The sequence below is a fragment of the Solea solea genome, chromosome 8, assembly GCF_958295425.1.
Source record: "Solea solea chromosome 8, fSolSol10.1, whole genome shotgun sequence".
NCBI lineage: Eukaryota > Metazoa > Chordata > Actinopteri > Pleuronectiformes > Soleidae > Solea > Solea solea.
Window position 1 is genome coordinate 10439437 of NC_081141.1, and position 16094 is coordinate 10455530.

Below are 16094 nucleotides of genomic sequence, written 5' to 3' on the forward strand. Positions count from 1 at the left end.
CAGCCGTGTGCTCTCAAGTGTCATTTCTGTTATCCTAAAGCTGCAGTAGACATTGACTATAAGCTAAGAAAGATAGTAGAAAGTTTTGATCTACAGATTGCTAAATATCAACATTATGGGATGGAGGTTCTCTGTCCCAAACTCCAGTCAGACACACTTGTGTCATACGTGATGAGACCCAAGGTAATCTGTTCATCCTGGCCCCATAATTAAATGTCTTTTATTGCATTGTTTGGCTTGCAGCAGCGACTACTTATTAGAACAGCCAGTTGGAGCTCACGCTGTCTCTGTCCCGCCCACTGATTGGTCCTTTCCCAGGCCTGATTTCCCTAATTCTGGGAGCAGAGCCCGGAGGAGTAGTAGTAGTAGTAGAAGTAGTAGTTCTCAGATTTCATTTGATTACTATGTTTATTATGGAATGATTGATTAATAACACCAACAAAAATGTCTATCTATAAGAGAATTATTGTTAAATGAGAATCGTCTCTCTCATTCAGTTCAGTGTTGTCACTTGTAAAGCTGCAGTGTGTAACTTTTGTATATAAAGGAATGTTCATTACATTCAGGCCATTGCCAACGTTCACATAAATCTAATTCAGCCGGTCAGCTTCACTCAAATCCGTGTTTCTCAGTATGTCACAACTGATGGAGGAAAAGGGAAAGAACATCAACAACATGGCACCAGAAATGTAAGATGACTGCAGAAGTGATGCATTAAACACGTGTTTGATAAAGCAAGACAACACTTAATTCCCTGCTATTAATGAAGGTCCAAACACTGCATCCTACATTTCCCAAATGCAGAAATCCACAGCAGATTCTCTGTAATGTCTAACAGAGACCCAGGGTTAAAAATGTGTCATCCAACCCGACATTGTGCAACTGTTCTCACAGAGCAGATAGTACATGATTTTAATGTGTAAAGAGTGTGTGACTGAATGGAAACAAACTGATAAGAATGCAATTACCCCACATAACTTTGACAAGTCTTGATTACGATCAGAGCAGTGAACAGTTCCAAAGGTCTCGTCCATGTAACTCCTAGAAAAAACTGGTTTAATAAATTACAGTTGGGCAATATTATAATACAATAGTCATAATTATTCAACAAAATAAATACAAATTGTTTTTTTTCTCTAAATTTATTTGTGATTCAATCAATACACATTCCTTTTCCAAAATTAGAGAATTTTTAAGAATTTTACAGAATTAAAACACAGCAGTCAGCAGTAATGAGATTTTCCTCATAGCTCTATTTCTTTAGTCAGTTACAGTTGAAATTAAAGGAAGGTAAACTTGCCTGTTATGTTTGTGTTTTGTGTGACATTTTGATTGCCGTCCGTCTGACAATGAAACTACTAAACCAATGTCCATGACATAAGTGTAAAACAAGATCTGAAAGGATGAAACCTTTTGTTGTTAACTATGTTACATACATAAACGTGCACACACACACATCCAGCTGATGCTAAAGCACCTGCCCACGTTCCCTTCGATAATAGATAAGTGTCCGTTTTTAATATTTTGACATTTCGCTTTTAATTTTGTCTTTCTTATATATTTCACGTGGCCCATAGCGCCAATTTTCAATAAAAGTTTGTAATATTGTCAGACAATTTCATTCAAACGTATAATTGAAATACATTTAACCACATTTGCATCCAACACACACACACACACACACACACAGGAGACACACGCACAGACACACAGGAGACATTGCATTAGGGACATACAGTATGTAACATGTTGTTTTCAGTAGTACTGTCTTCCGCCTCGCCTGCTCATTCGTGACGTAAAAGATCAAAACTGCTTTCCCGGGAAAGACAAGAGAGTCATGTGGACCTAATGGACTATTATTGATTTTATTGACAAGCATTCTGGGCGCTACCTTGTCAGTGGTTTGAATGTAATAGAAACTTGTTTATATTTTAAAATAACAAACTACAGCTTTAAGGTTCGGGAATGCATTATGTCTATGAATGTCTTCACAAGTATCGCGAGGCAAAAGTTTGTGTGTTGCCTGTGAGGGCTCATTATTTTGATGACATTAGCAGGTTTATTTTGAGGGTTAAGACTTGGTATTAGGGTTAGGGTTTACAGTGCAGAACCACTATCGCCCCTTGTGGACCTCTGAGTAATTACCACAACACTGTCGCTCTGGTTGCTAGCCCGTTCTGTTTTCTTTGGCTGCCTGACGCTTTTTTTTTACAAAATCACACATTAAGGCGATTTGTACTGTACTTTTTGTGTGTATTTTAGCTGTGTCTACGTAAATGTTACATAGACATTTTGTTTTAATTCTCATCTTATTTTCCCCCTCTCCCTCAAAAGGTCCTGCCTTTTGCCAGGCCTGGTTAAATAAAGGTTCAATAAAAAAGTTCTCACACTCTCTTTCACAAACACATACAAAAACACACAAAACAGTACCCCGTCACACTCGTACACTCTGTCCCACACACACACACGCACAGCATTCATAGTAGGACACTTATTGACATAATGCATGCCCGAGCCCCTTACCCTAAGCTTAACCATCACAACTAAGTGCCTAACCCTAAACCTAACCCTAAACCCAATTCTAACCATAACACCAGGTCTTTACTCTCAAAAAGCCCTTTCAAGGAGGGACAGAATGTGGGGACCAGCCAAAATGTCCTCACTGCCTTAGGTTAACACACACACACACACACACACACACACACACACAGGAGTTATTGCTGTTCAAGTATAAATCGAGTGAAAAAGGCCTCTTCATTGTCGTCACAGTCATCCACACTACTTTCAACCTTTAGCCACATTTTACACACATCACACTAGACTTGTTTATCTTCCCCCAGTTCTACAAATCCTCATGAGAGATTCTGTGTTTGTGTTTGTCAAGCCAGGCCTGCAGCAGAGGAAGGTTGGTGTCCATCCAGCGAATGTTGTCCTCAACGCTCTCATACGCTTGCTGGATGCAGCGCATCTCTGAGCCCGTCTCCTCGGACAGGGAGCCGAAGAAGCCTCGAATCTGAGCGAGAGCAGAGGACAATGCGTTCTTCGTCAGAAATGAACAAGCTTGAACGTAGAACAATGAGCTACAATTACGTGCAACAAAAGTATAAAAGAAAAAGACAAAAGAACGTCTTTACTAAAGCTCAGACCCATTTGAATATATCTTATTTTTTTATGTCTACTGTATATTTGATGTTTGAGATGTTTACAATATTTAAAATGATATTTACAAAGCCAACAAGGATAAACAGTCAATATCTCATTTTGTTTTCAGGCACATTAGTATCAGCGTTTGTTTGCTTACGTTAAATAAAGTGTAAGCAAACAGAGTGTTTGTTTTCAGGAATTTGAGCAGCACACAAGACAAGGAAAAGGTCCAAAGTGACTCACATAACTAGAGTGTGTGCCTTTTACTAACCTCATGTAGCATGTCCCTGGTAGAATACTGGTTGGTCACTCCAGTCACCATGTATGATACCGAGTGAGAGCCAAGGTCAAACCTGTGGTATCAAAGCAAACAGTCAAACACAATACAAAGTCCACAGCACTCAAACACTGAAAAAAGAAAGAATTATACCGACAAACAATGTACTTTCTGACACATTTGTTTATAAGGTCATTGGATAATTGAAAACTTCAACCTACAGAGTGAAAGAAGTGTATATGAATGATGTGATGTGTTGTGTTTGTGTGACGGGCTGACTGACTTCTTGATCAGCGCGTGCCAGTTGGCACGGAGAAATTCCCAGGCCATTTTGTAGCCATGTGGATTGCCGCTGACAGTGACGACCACGTCTGGAAGGTCCTGAGTTTTAATGACTTCACCATAGAGGCTCTGCTCCATCATCCTGCAGAGACGCAGACAGAAAAGTAGAACTGACCATGCATTCACAACTGACCATGCATTCGCAAGAGGAAAAATTCCCACAATTACTGCCTCCCAAAAAGTATTATAATTATCACTGATGTTATTTAGTTTAAAGTGTACCCAAAAAATATGTCTCAGATCTGTGATTTCAGTGTGCTTCAGAAACCAGTGTTTTCAATTATTGTTCTATCAGCTATTGCAATTGTTTTGTTTAGTTAGATAATGGTGACATGGCCACACGGTGGAGGCGGTGGTTAGCATTGTTGCTTTGCAGCTACAAAGTTTAACAACCTGGTCGGAACAAGGGCCCTTTTGCATGCAGAGGTTAATTGAACACTCTAAATTATAAATGTGACAATGAACGGTTATTCGCCTCTGTGTGTTTCACCGTGTCAGCTGGGACTGGCTCCAGTGACCCACAACCCTCATGTGGAGGATGAATAATGGTGAAATGAAATGTTCATACTGTCCCACCGCTTATGTAGAGTCACCTATGTTAGTTAGAAAAAATATATTTACTAATGTCCATATTTTGGTTGTTCTGACACATAATGCCTGCCCCACACTAGAGGAGAATTGGCCAGATTCCAGTCCTGATCTGGCCCTTGCGACAATCGAGGGTGCCACCTGATTTTAGATTGATTTGAACAGATTATCTGGCCAAATGATCCTGTAGTGTGAGGGGTTAACAGACGCAAATTCAAATTCCAATTTCAAATTGTAAGTATTAAACATGTTTTATATTTAAGACGCAACAGCGACTGGGTTGGAGCAGCGAGTTGACCGGGAAACGGATGTTGCAAACTTTTGTTTGGAACCGTATCTTGTCCAAGCCAAGCTGATTCCATCTTCTCAGCCATGACTTCATCCACGGTTATTTGCGTTTCTCAGCACAAAACATCGCACACACACACAACAGCTATTAACTGACAACATCGACAGTCCACCTCCATGTCTGTTTATATTCTGAAGTCATGTTACTGTAAATCAAGTCAGTTTCTGTGAGATCCCAAAGCCCTGGACTCTCCTCCCTGAAATCGTTTGCTTAAACGCCAAGTGTGTGCTCCTGCGTCTTGACTGGATCGTCTAGTCTGTGCTTTCTCGGGATTAAAACATTGAAAATCTGTCTGTTGTCTCCCACGTTTTTAAAATCAAGTCAGATTTGAAAATCCTCCAGTGTGGGGAAGGCATAAGTCACAACAACACAATCTTCAGAGGAGCATGTGAATGCACACTGGGATATAATGATACACACCACGTGAGCTTGTCCTGCAGAGGGCTGAAAGCCATGGCAACTTTCATTCGGCTCTTGACGGACATTTGACCTGAACTGCGGTACTTCTCAAGAAGGAAGTCCCACCCCTCTGGTGTTCGAGCTCCAATCATAAACACAGCCATTGTGACATCAACGGGGAGGCTGAAGACACAGAAAGTTTTCAGTTGTGTACCACCATGTGAAAAATAATCATTCAACTGTCATTTACAGTAGCAATAGGTCAATTTACAGCATCACAAACAACACTGTGACGTAGTGAAAGAGATCTAAAGTTAGGTTGAATGAGGTACTTACACATATCACATGTTATTACATGAACTACAGATAACTACACTCTGTGTGTGTGTGTGTGTTCACTGTGGCAAGAAGCAGTTTCTGGTGGGAAACTGAAGTTGTTATTTACTGTATCTTGTTTTCCTCCATGTGGAATCAATAAAGGTACATCTTTAACTCAAATTAGTTATTATGTGACTTTTCTTCCTTTGAATTTACCCAAGTAATACAAACTTAACAGATGGGACAGCAGTACACCAGCAGCTCCTGTGTCCCCTCAAGCTAAAGATAAGATAAAGCAGCAAACATTATCTTAAGATACCGTAGACCTTTGCTGATGTATTTCATTAGGTGAGGCCTTTGTTTAAAAGCTGCTGTTTGTTTTTCCTAGTGTCCCCTTTGGTAGCCCTGTTTTCACTGAGCTAACACTCACATGTCTCTGGATATTTCTAAGCAGAAAGAGCAGGATTTTGTAGATCCTAGGTGCCTTAATTTAACAATTAGTGAGCTATTAATGGCCCCAAACCTGATATTGCCATCAGATTCCTTCCATTTGTTAAAGAGCTGGGTGGCTTTGGTCACACAGGGAGCGTAGTTCCTGACACAGGCAAACAGCAGCAGGTAACTCCTGAGCATTCGCTCAGAGACTGATCCAGAGTCCGTCCACTCCTGGCGATCAATCAGCCCCCGAAACAGATCCACGATGTAGTCCTGAGGAGCACAAGCAGTCAAAATACGTTAAGCCATTAACATATAAACCATAATAACACGTTACATAGTTATATGATATGGCGACTGTGTTTATCGACCTTCATCTGTTTCTCCAGATCTGCCATGTCTCTCTTTTCCATTAGCTTATAGAGAGGTACAAGCTCCCCAAAGCCCTGGGTCACAGCCATGATCTCAGTCTCTTTGGACAGGTAGAGAGACAGCTCCAGAGCTGTGTCCAACCTCACCTTTCCTACACTGCAAGACACAACAGGAAATGAAAGGTCATTAAAACGAACACAGAAGAAGATTTTTTTGTTTCAAATAACCATAAAAATAGTTAGTCAAATTATTCTAAAAAGTAACCAAAGGTTATAAAACGGACCCATGAGATTTAAACTGCAATCTGTTCCTATGTATATGCAGTTCATAATAAGTCTCTAGATTTACCCTGACTATGTGTGATGGAGAGGTAACTGTCAGATGGAGAAAGGAAAGTTGTGATTCAAATTTTTGGTAGGCCACAAACTATATTTAGAATGTAAATTTAGTTTGGGAATAGTTGATGTAGGCGATATTAAATAAACTCACCTTTTCCCACAAAGTCAATTTGTTGTTGTTGGTTATATTAATGCTTAGGTTTAAAAAGACAGACCTGACCAGCTGGAAGACATTTTGAACGATGCTGGCACGGTCGTTGCTGGTCAGGGCCGTGTGGTTGTTCTGCAACAATCTGATGATAGAGTTCCAGCCCTCGCCTGCGTAGTGGACCATGTAGTAGCCACTCATGTCCACATTAAACTTCACCCAGTCCACCTCCTCTGGCAGGTACAAGACATCTGTACGAACAAATAGGAGGGAAAGAAAAGTTGCTGTAGATCTTTTTAAAATCAAGTGGTTGTAAACCTCCACTACATTTTCAGATTTTTCCAGAGACACCAAACAAGAAGTTAATTTGCATGTTGCGTTACTCATGTGAGGTTGTCACATGTCAAGTAATGCAACCCATGTTCTCTTCTGGAAAGTTCTGTCCCAATCTTAATGTTGCGTGGCTGCTGCAACAGTGCATCATGTTCAAATATGTCAACATTCAAATATTTAACTTAAATTCTCTCAAGGCTTTCTGAAAGCTTCAGTGCCTAACCGCTGTCACCCTCCACAGGAGCTCTGCACAATTACGACAACGGCACTGACGTCTTTACATAATGTATGTCAACATCCCTCCACAGTCCATACGCATTAATCAAATCACACTGCTGAACATCTAGGGTTTTAGTAGTATGTGCTCTCCTTGTCATTTCTCCAACTGTATTTTGAGATGTCATGCTCACGACAATGGAATGGATGGACAGACAACCCAACAACAATGTCACCACACCAGGAAACACCACATCCCCTCAGTGAACGTCACACTCACCAGTCTTGGTTTTAAGCAGGAAGCGGTGGACAGTGTTGGAGACACTGGTCATATAGGTCAGTGGAATCTGCCACAGGAATCTGTCAGTACACAAATGTAATTAAATTAAATAAATAAATAAATAAACTTTCAAATTTCATTAACAACTTGAAATAATATTAAAGGTGCACTTGGTGAATGTTGAAAAGGTTCATTCTCGAACCATAAAAACCTGTTCAAGTTCAAAATATACAGTGTAGAAGGAAAGTGGTCTGTCGTGCAATTATTGTGTCATCCAGTAGAGGGTGCTGTGAGTGTAGCTTGGCCTTACAGCTAGTCTGAATGCCCTCTTGACCCAAAATAAGACAGCATTGTTAAATCTAAACATATATTCCTATAAATAGGGACCACACAGTTGGTGTAGTGGTTAGCTTTCTTGCCTTTGCAGCAAGAAGACCCAGGTTTGAGCCCTGGTTGGAATAAGGGTCTTTCTGCATGAAGTTTGCATCTTCTCCCAGTGTGCGTGGGTTTTCTCCAGGTTCTCTGGGTTCCTCCCACAGTCCAAAAATATGCAATATGGGGATTGGGTAAATTGAACACTCTAAATTGACTGTAGGTATGAGAGTGAGAGTGAGTGGTTGTTTGTCTCTATGTGTGGTCCTGCGATGGACTGGCGAACTGTCCAGGGTTTACCCGGCCTATCGCCTTATGTCAGCGGAGATTGGCACAGCACCCCCAGCGACCCTCCAGTGGAGGATAAAGCGGTAGAAAATGGATGGATGGATCTGGGCATTTGATTTGATTCACCTTTCAAACCTATGTGGCGGAGACAAATTGGCTTCTTCCACAGAAACAGGTCTTGCTGTTCTTTCATTAGCAGCAGAAAGAAAAGCACTGTACAATCCCTTATCGTACCTCCATATTTGTCTACTCCGTTACAGCAAAGCGAAAAGTATTATCATACACGCTCACACAATTACATAAAACTGTCCATAATTCTCCAAATACATTCAAAGAAAAATAAAGTTGTGCAATACTTGACAGCAAGTATATATCCAGTTTTAATGTGACATTTTACCCTTCAGTGAGGGAAGGGTCATCTGTTTTTAGGTAACGCTCCTGGCTCAGCCTGACCTCGCGACCTCTGACCTCCACAGTGACCAGTGGGAAGCCCTCCTGCAGGGTCCACGTGTCCATGATGGTCTTGACATCCAGCTCATCACCAGAGTACCATTTCTGCGTATACAGACACACATCACACATTTCAACAATCGATAAAATCTCAACATCACATCTTAATCTTTGTTCAACATACGTCAATGACTCACTGAGGCTCCAGAGGAGAGGTCACGGTTGGAACAGAACTCTCTGTGTTTCATTCGACCTTCATCTAGATAATCTGAGGTGCAGACCTGTGGGCAGATTAAATCATGAGAGTGCCATCGCTGATAATTCCACACACCTTCATGTTATATTAAAAGTGGCTTTATTGATTAAAAAAAACACCTCACATTTTCAGTTTCATTTTCTGTTCACAAAGAACAGAATAATAAGATCAACAAAATCACCAAGCATCTTTAAGCTTTATACAGTATGTGGTGTTTCCCTCAGCCACTTCGCCACACTCTCACACACACATCACTTACATTAGTGAGGCTCTCCCACAGGTGGCTGTTGACAGTGTTCTTGTAGCTGAAGCGCTTGAGGTATTTGATGATGCCGATCTCAAAGGCCTCCGGAGTCAGGAAGTCCCGCAACATGTTCAGAATACACGCTCCCTAAACGGGGAACAAAAAACACACGCATGCTGAAAATTAACAATCCAAACATTCTATGCTCTAGGATTAATTGCCCGGGTTTTGATTTAAGTTTATGGTAAATGCTTGGGAATGTATGGAAATATCTTGCACATCTTTTTTGCACCATGGATAAATGCACATTTCAAATATATCCCAGATGTGAAGCTGACCTTGTCATATGACACATCATCAAACATCTCCTGGATCTGCACAGGGTTTTCAACGGGGTGGGAGACAGGGTGGGAGGAGCTAAGAGAGTCGACCTCCATAGCCTCAAAACATTTCCCCAAGAAGAAGTCATCCTTTGAGAAAGAGAGAGGGAGGGGGGCATAATAATAATTTACAGAAATACTGCCAGTCCAAATAATCCACAAATACTTCAGTTTGTGGCATTTTTTACACAACCAAATGTAGACCATATCATTTGTAATATCTCTTAGACAAGAAAAAGAGGAAGTCTACTACACAGCGAACAAGCAACACTGTTCGCTGACCACACTGGTGGTCAGATCCCTGCACAGCTCTCACCACTTGCAGCTCTGGGTAGGTGATGTCCAGAGAAACAAACTCCATGAACTTGGCAAAACCCTCATTGAGCCACAGATCATTCCACCACTCCATCGTCACCAGGTTCCCAAACCACTGGATGGGTGAAAGAACATGTGGGAACAGCGTAATGTACATAGACTGGATGATACTTTCAGTTTAGATCTTTGCCATTTATTCCTTTCATAACAAACAGCAGGTAGAGGCAGGCCACATGTGTACCTGGTGTGCAAGCTCATGGGCAATGACCTTGGTGATACCAAGTTTGTCTGAAACAGAGGACTTGTCGGGGTCAAAGAGGAGGCCTGACTCTCTGTAGGTGGTCAGCCCCCAGTTCTCCATTGCGCCTGACTGGAAGTCAGGAATTGCAGCCAAATCTGCAGAGGAATAACAACAAGCACATATTTTCACCTACTGGTCTAGGTTTCTCTGTTCCTTTCAAGTTGGAGATTTTTTTTACCTTGCCCAACAGAGCACTGGGACCACTAAGTGCCTGGAGCTAAATATACTAGAGCTGCAACTAATGATTATTTTCATAATCGATTAATCTGTCGATTATTTTCTCGATGAATCGTTTGGTCCATAAAATATCAGAAAACCTTAAAAATGTTGATCCGTGTTCGTCAAACCTGGAAATGATGATGTTCTCAAATGTCTTGTTTTGTCCACAAACCAAAATAATTCACTTAATGATTTCTATGTTATCCAGAGCAAAGAAATGAAGAAAATACTCACATATAAGAAGCTTAAACAATCGGAAATCTTGTTTCAATCATGAAAAACCGATTCCCCGATTATCAAAATAGTTGTTGATTAATGTAGTAATGGATTAATAATCGATAAAACTATGAATTGGTCCAGCTCTAAAATATACATATATGAATGTAATGTGATTAATGATTAATCCCAATAAGTGGAACCAGAAGAATTTGCAGGATAAACATGAACGGGGGAAATCTTCAATCAATTTCACAAGTCATCTGAAAACTACTCAGTCCCAGTGGAGAAGAGAAAGTACAGTGAAAGGCTTATAGGGGATCAATGAAAATGCGTATGTTGGTCTTCTATTACTATAACTATGTTTAAAGAAAGTCCAACATTTTTAACGTCATAATGAGAAGTTTCAGCTAAAAAAAGGTATATATTCCAGCTTTAAGACAAACAGTTAGAGCAGTTATTCTAATCAGGATAATCATGACATGAAATGTTCACATGATCACAGCAAAATGAAACTTTCCAGAACATTAAGGCAAGGCTGTGTTATCACATGGACTCTCTCTGACCAGATATTTGATTTGTGGACAGTCACAGGCAGGAAAGGTACCTGCAAAAGTTGCAGACAACACATGGCCCCTGTTGGACAATTTCAGGAAACAAGTCCAGATGGTCAATGAAATGCAAATCCCAATTGTCGCAGAAGAATGAACGCTCATACTTTAACACATTTACTTATAGCCATTTATGTCACAACCATGATGCCAATTACTTTCTCTCACCGAGTATGGTAAAACATCATAAACAATTTTAAAATAAACGTATAAAAGATATAATCTCTACATACCCTGTTTTGGAAGTGGGTAAGGAATATCGAAGTAGTCGTCATAGAAGTCTAACAGTTTGACAGCAGCATCCAGTGCATAGGCTGTCTGGTCAATCTTCTCAGGTACAGCATAGACTGAAATCTGACAAGAATCACAATAGCGGAGAAACAAATAAAAAATGTGAAAGATACAGTATTTCAAAGCACAAGCACATTTTTCACATTAACAAATGTGTCCTCACCTTTACGCCGTGCTGGGTGGTTTTGCTTACAGACAGGAAATCCGACACAATGTAGGCAACCAGGTAAGTGCTCATCTCCACAGAGGTGTCAAAGTGATCCTCAAGCAAACCACCTGGTAACTCAATGGTTTTAACCTGTGAATCGAACGTGTGCAGTTCTTATTAAACCATTTGTATTTGTAATAACTCTTCGCAGAGTGAACTTTTTCTTCTGGATTCACGTGTACCTTAGGCATGTTTGATATGGCTATGTGACGTCGTTCACGTGTAATCCGTATGGTGAAGTTGGCTTTAAAAGCCGGCTCATCGAAACAGGGGAAGGCTCCACGTGCGAACGTTGCTTCAAACTGCGTTGATGCCATGAACCTAATAACGTAAATAAATCAGTAGATGTAAATAAATAATTTGACATTCAAGAAACCTATTAATCGGATCTATAAATTAGGCTGTTTTTCTACTTGTGCTAAGGTGAAAATTGTGCTCAAATAAATGGGTCACTGTACTTTCAGATAACAAGGCTGAAGTGACTCATGTCAGCTCTGATCTTTTCAGGTCTTTAACGCAGCATAAATCGGATTGCCAATTGTGTTGATGTTATCAGCCTGCACTACAGATGTTACATCTTAGCTTTTCTTACATATATACAGCTTCAACACTAAGTGATCACATAAAATCTGACTTTTCCATTAGTGTTGATGACAGAATGGAGAGGACAGTCACATTCAGATTTATTACTATGTGTGAACCATCAAATCTGATCTGTAATGAGTCTGATTTGAAAAATGTAGCTGGTAATCTGAACAAAGCCCTAGATACACAGCATTCAATTATGTTCTCCCAGTGCGCCCCTCAGTGGCTTAAATTAATATATTTGTTTTTGACTGAAAGGATCTACACTGGTTCTTTGGATGACCACTGAATTTACACAGCACCGTCAATGCTGATTGCTTAATATAAGCACACTTAGCTGTTTCTCGAATTTCATACAGCATGTCCCATCAGCCTGTGTTTCTTATTACACTGAGAGGGTTCTTAGTTTTCCTAATTTGCATTAATTGGTAGTTGTGCAGCTTGAAAGTATCTTGAGAATAGTTTTCTTCAAAAATATCTTTCTTTCTTTCAATAATCTGTCTTTGCAAGACATAAAAATGACCAGGAAATGATCAGCGCTTCAACTCAATACCGTGAAATATACATTTGCCTTGGATTTTGTAGTGGTTGCCAAACTTGTTTTGAGTGTCTTGACTTAAAAAAAAAATTCAGCTCATGATCATCATTTCTCTTACCGGACTTCCCCACTGCTGGTGCGGTAGCTGCTCTTGTAGAAACCATGGAAACTGTCGGACAAGTTGGCGGCAAACTCGAGCTGAACTTCATACTTACTACCTTTAATCAGCATAGAGTCGGACAGCAAGGCCAGCTGATGGGAACGAGGATACTCCAAAACCTGGAGAGGCCTCACACCTTCTGGTGCTAAGAGCAGCACAGAGAAGATGTGCAACTTCTTAGAATGGAGAACAATGCTGTTGGTGTCCTCATGCACATCCAGCTCAATACGAACAGTGCCAGTGAAGTCAAGTGTGGTCAGGTTTGGGTGAATGCTGAGGTCATAGTGGAGGGGGGAGATAGTTTTGGGGAGCCGCATGTGGTTCCAGGGGAACGGCTGGCCATTGGTGGCTATGGGCGGATCTTTGGTCTGACCCTGGTTTGGAAGCTGTGCTCCTGATGAGGTGGGAAGTGAACCAAAGGAAAGCAGCAGCAAAACAAGAGCCACTAACATGGTGACAGAGAAGGCAGGAAACCCTTTCACCTGTAATAGATAATTACACACACAGACATGATTACATTAAGGGTCATGTTTACTTTATTTTTTGGTAAAAAAATTTTTTTATTTGTGTCTGTCTTTATTGTCTGGCATTTATCTTTTTGTATTGGTGGAAAAATCATACACACACACACACAAACACAGCTACAGGCAGTTCACACTGGCATCATGAACAATGAGGCCTCGATAGTTGGGATGAAGTTAATAATCTTTGAACTGTTTTCGGGAATATTGTGTTTTAGTTTATTACTGATGTGATTCCTCAGTTAATGACATGATTTTGATCCTAAACAAATGCATGCTGTAGCTGCCCCCTTGTGGTATTAGGTGCACTAGCAATTGCAGTGGTTAAGTCATTGTAAAAGGTTATCATTGCAATAATTGATAAAACACTGTGCAGGTTTGGGATATCATAACACTGACAAACATTACAGATAAGGGTGTGTGATGCTCTAATTCTCACCTACAAACATCTTTTTTATAAATTCCATATTTTCCTTCAGATGTGGGGGTAGGCTTATGTCTGCCACTTAATTAGTTATTGACTTTTTCATGCTTCAAACTATCATTATTCTTTCAGCCTTTATCAGTCCACTGTCAGTTGACCTCTATTGTCAATATTAGTTTCAGCACAGTTTGATATCGGTCACTTATAAAGTATGAATTGAACTGAATTTTTTAAATGTAGCTGGCTGCTACAACATTTTGTTTTAATAACGATAATGAGACACATATATCTCAAAATCAAAATTTAAGAAGGAATCACATACAAACAATATGCAAGTGTTAGAGTCTTAGCAGTGGTGTGCACATGGGTGGGGGGTAGGGGCCCTAATGGACAAAAAACGGTGCACACACAAAGTGCCCTCTTGAGTGGTAAAACCACCAGGAAGTGCCCTACTAGTTTCTAAAGGAGTTCCTTTCTAGTGGAGAAAGTGATACAGTGTGCTCTTGTAACTGTTTCCTCCCAATCTAAAAGGTGTTGTTATGAAGTGTCCCAAAGGCTGTCCTTAGAGCAGTGGCGGTTGCTGGTCTTTGAAACAGCGGAAGCTCATAGCAGGCCCATGTATTCATACTTAAATTCTGCAAATTAACAACTTGAACAAGGAAATGTGATAATTATGTAAAACTAAAATGCTAAAATAGTGTTTTTTTATTTACAAATGAAAATGGGCTATCTCACTGAGCAGCACTGCGGCCAGAGCTATTTGTCTGCAGACTTAACCTCGCAAAATCCACACAGGACTGAGGCAGAAAAGGCTATTCTGTGCCGTTCGATAAAGAACAGTTGAAGCTGAGCTTTAAGTGGTTTCAATGCGGAGGCTGCTATGGAAATATGGAAATCACGTAAGACGATCCGTCATCTGTGATAAAAAGCTGTTTCTGAACGAAATAGTGACACATTGTAATCAGAGGAAGCTGAACTGCCCTTGCTGTCTTAGAGCAAGAAAAGAAAATGCCCGTCCTATTGATAGAAAGTGTTGCTGTGCTGTAAAGCCTTGGTTCCCAACCTGTAGTCCAAGCCAGAGATCACATGGAGGTTGCAGTGCTTGCTATGTCTGCTCTGAGACCGCATTAAAAAATATTGCTATTTATTACCAACACGTCTGTGACCTCTGAACTACTGTTATATTGGTGCTTCAGCATTTGTACAAGAAAAATAACATGTAAAAGTATTTAAAAGTACCAAAGATCAAAAAGTTACCTTGGATTTGATTTTATGGAAGCACAGGACGGTTTTTATCCATATACACTGTGAGAATAGGTCACAAATGCTGGTCAGTTTTGCATATAAATTATGTATATATAAAGTAATTATTCACTTTATTCTTTTGGTGTGTGTGTGTGTGTGTGTGGACTGGGGTTCTGGTTGGTTCTGGCCTGTCTTGGACACAAGCAAGGCGGGCTTCAAGGAAAAAAGGTTGGGAACAACTGCTGTAAAATGTGTACCTTTATAGGTAAACACAGGTGTGTGAGAATGTGGGAAATTATATTAGTGGTGTCTGCCCCACTGGTGCACAGTAGGTGCCCTTTTAATTTTTGCCCCTGCCCTTCCAAATGTCTGTGCACGCCACTGAGTCTTAGTATGCACATGTACCTCATTTAAGTTCTACAACATGAGTGTAAACTACACAATGTAATCAAACTACTACTACAAACAAATAGATAAAGGAAGGACAGCGCACAAATGTCACATTTGATCTGAAAATTCAGAATCCAGTTTCCACTCATTAACTCAGCCCGAACACAACTCTATAATAACTCGTCTGTCATAAGCGGTCTATCGACACCTGATGCGTTTTTGTGGGCTTTAATATTCAGCTCTCATAACAGATCATCGATATTTTATCAATATTTCTATTTACTTACCTCGCGTCGTCTTCTAAATGCAGGTCGACGGTGAAGAGTGAAAGTGAAAGAGAACACAGCTGAAGTGCATGATGGGTAACATAACAGAGGACAATCCTCCTCCTCGTGAATGTCACTTTAATTTCATTTGAGTTTCGGGACGTGTTTCATGTCTGCTGTTAAAACAAGCCTGTACGTCACGAGTTCCGGTTCCGACCCGCTTTAAAATAATATATCATTAAATGTGACTCAGGACAAAACCATTATGATATTAT

At 40.4% G+C, this 16094-nt stretch overlaps 1 protein-coding gene across 1 annotated transcript; it reads right to left on the reverse strand.

The window, feature by feature from the left end:
• Nucleotides 1–1056: 1056 nt before the first annotated feature.
• On the reverse strand, nt 1057–16094 carry erap1b (endoplasmic reticulum aminopeptidase 1b). The gene is made up of 19 exons (XM_058636976.1): nt 15841–16094; nt 12932–13455; nt 11873–12011; nt 11646–11780; nt 11425–11545; nt 10086–10240; nt 9846–9959; nt 9488–9619; nt 9165–9296; nt 8847–8930; nt 8597–8754; nt 7540–7619; nt 6778–6961; nt 6224–6380; nt 5941–6125; nt 5121–5282; nt 3705–3845; nt 3416–3497; nt 1057–3013 (listed from the first exon to the last, which is right to left on the reverse strand). Exons 2-19 carry the CDS (start codon nt 13423–13425, stop codon nt 2843–2845), a joined length of 2826 nt encoding a protein of 941 aa, XP_058492959.1. The 5' UTR covers nt 13426–13455; nt 15841–16094; the 3' UTR covers nt 1057–2842.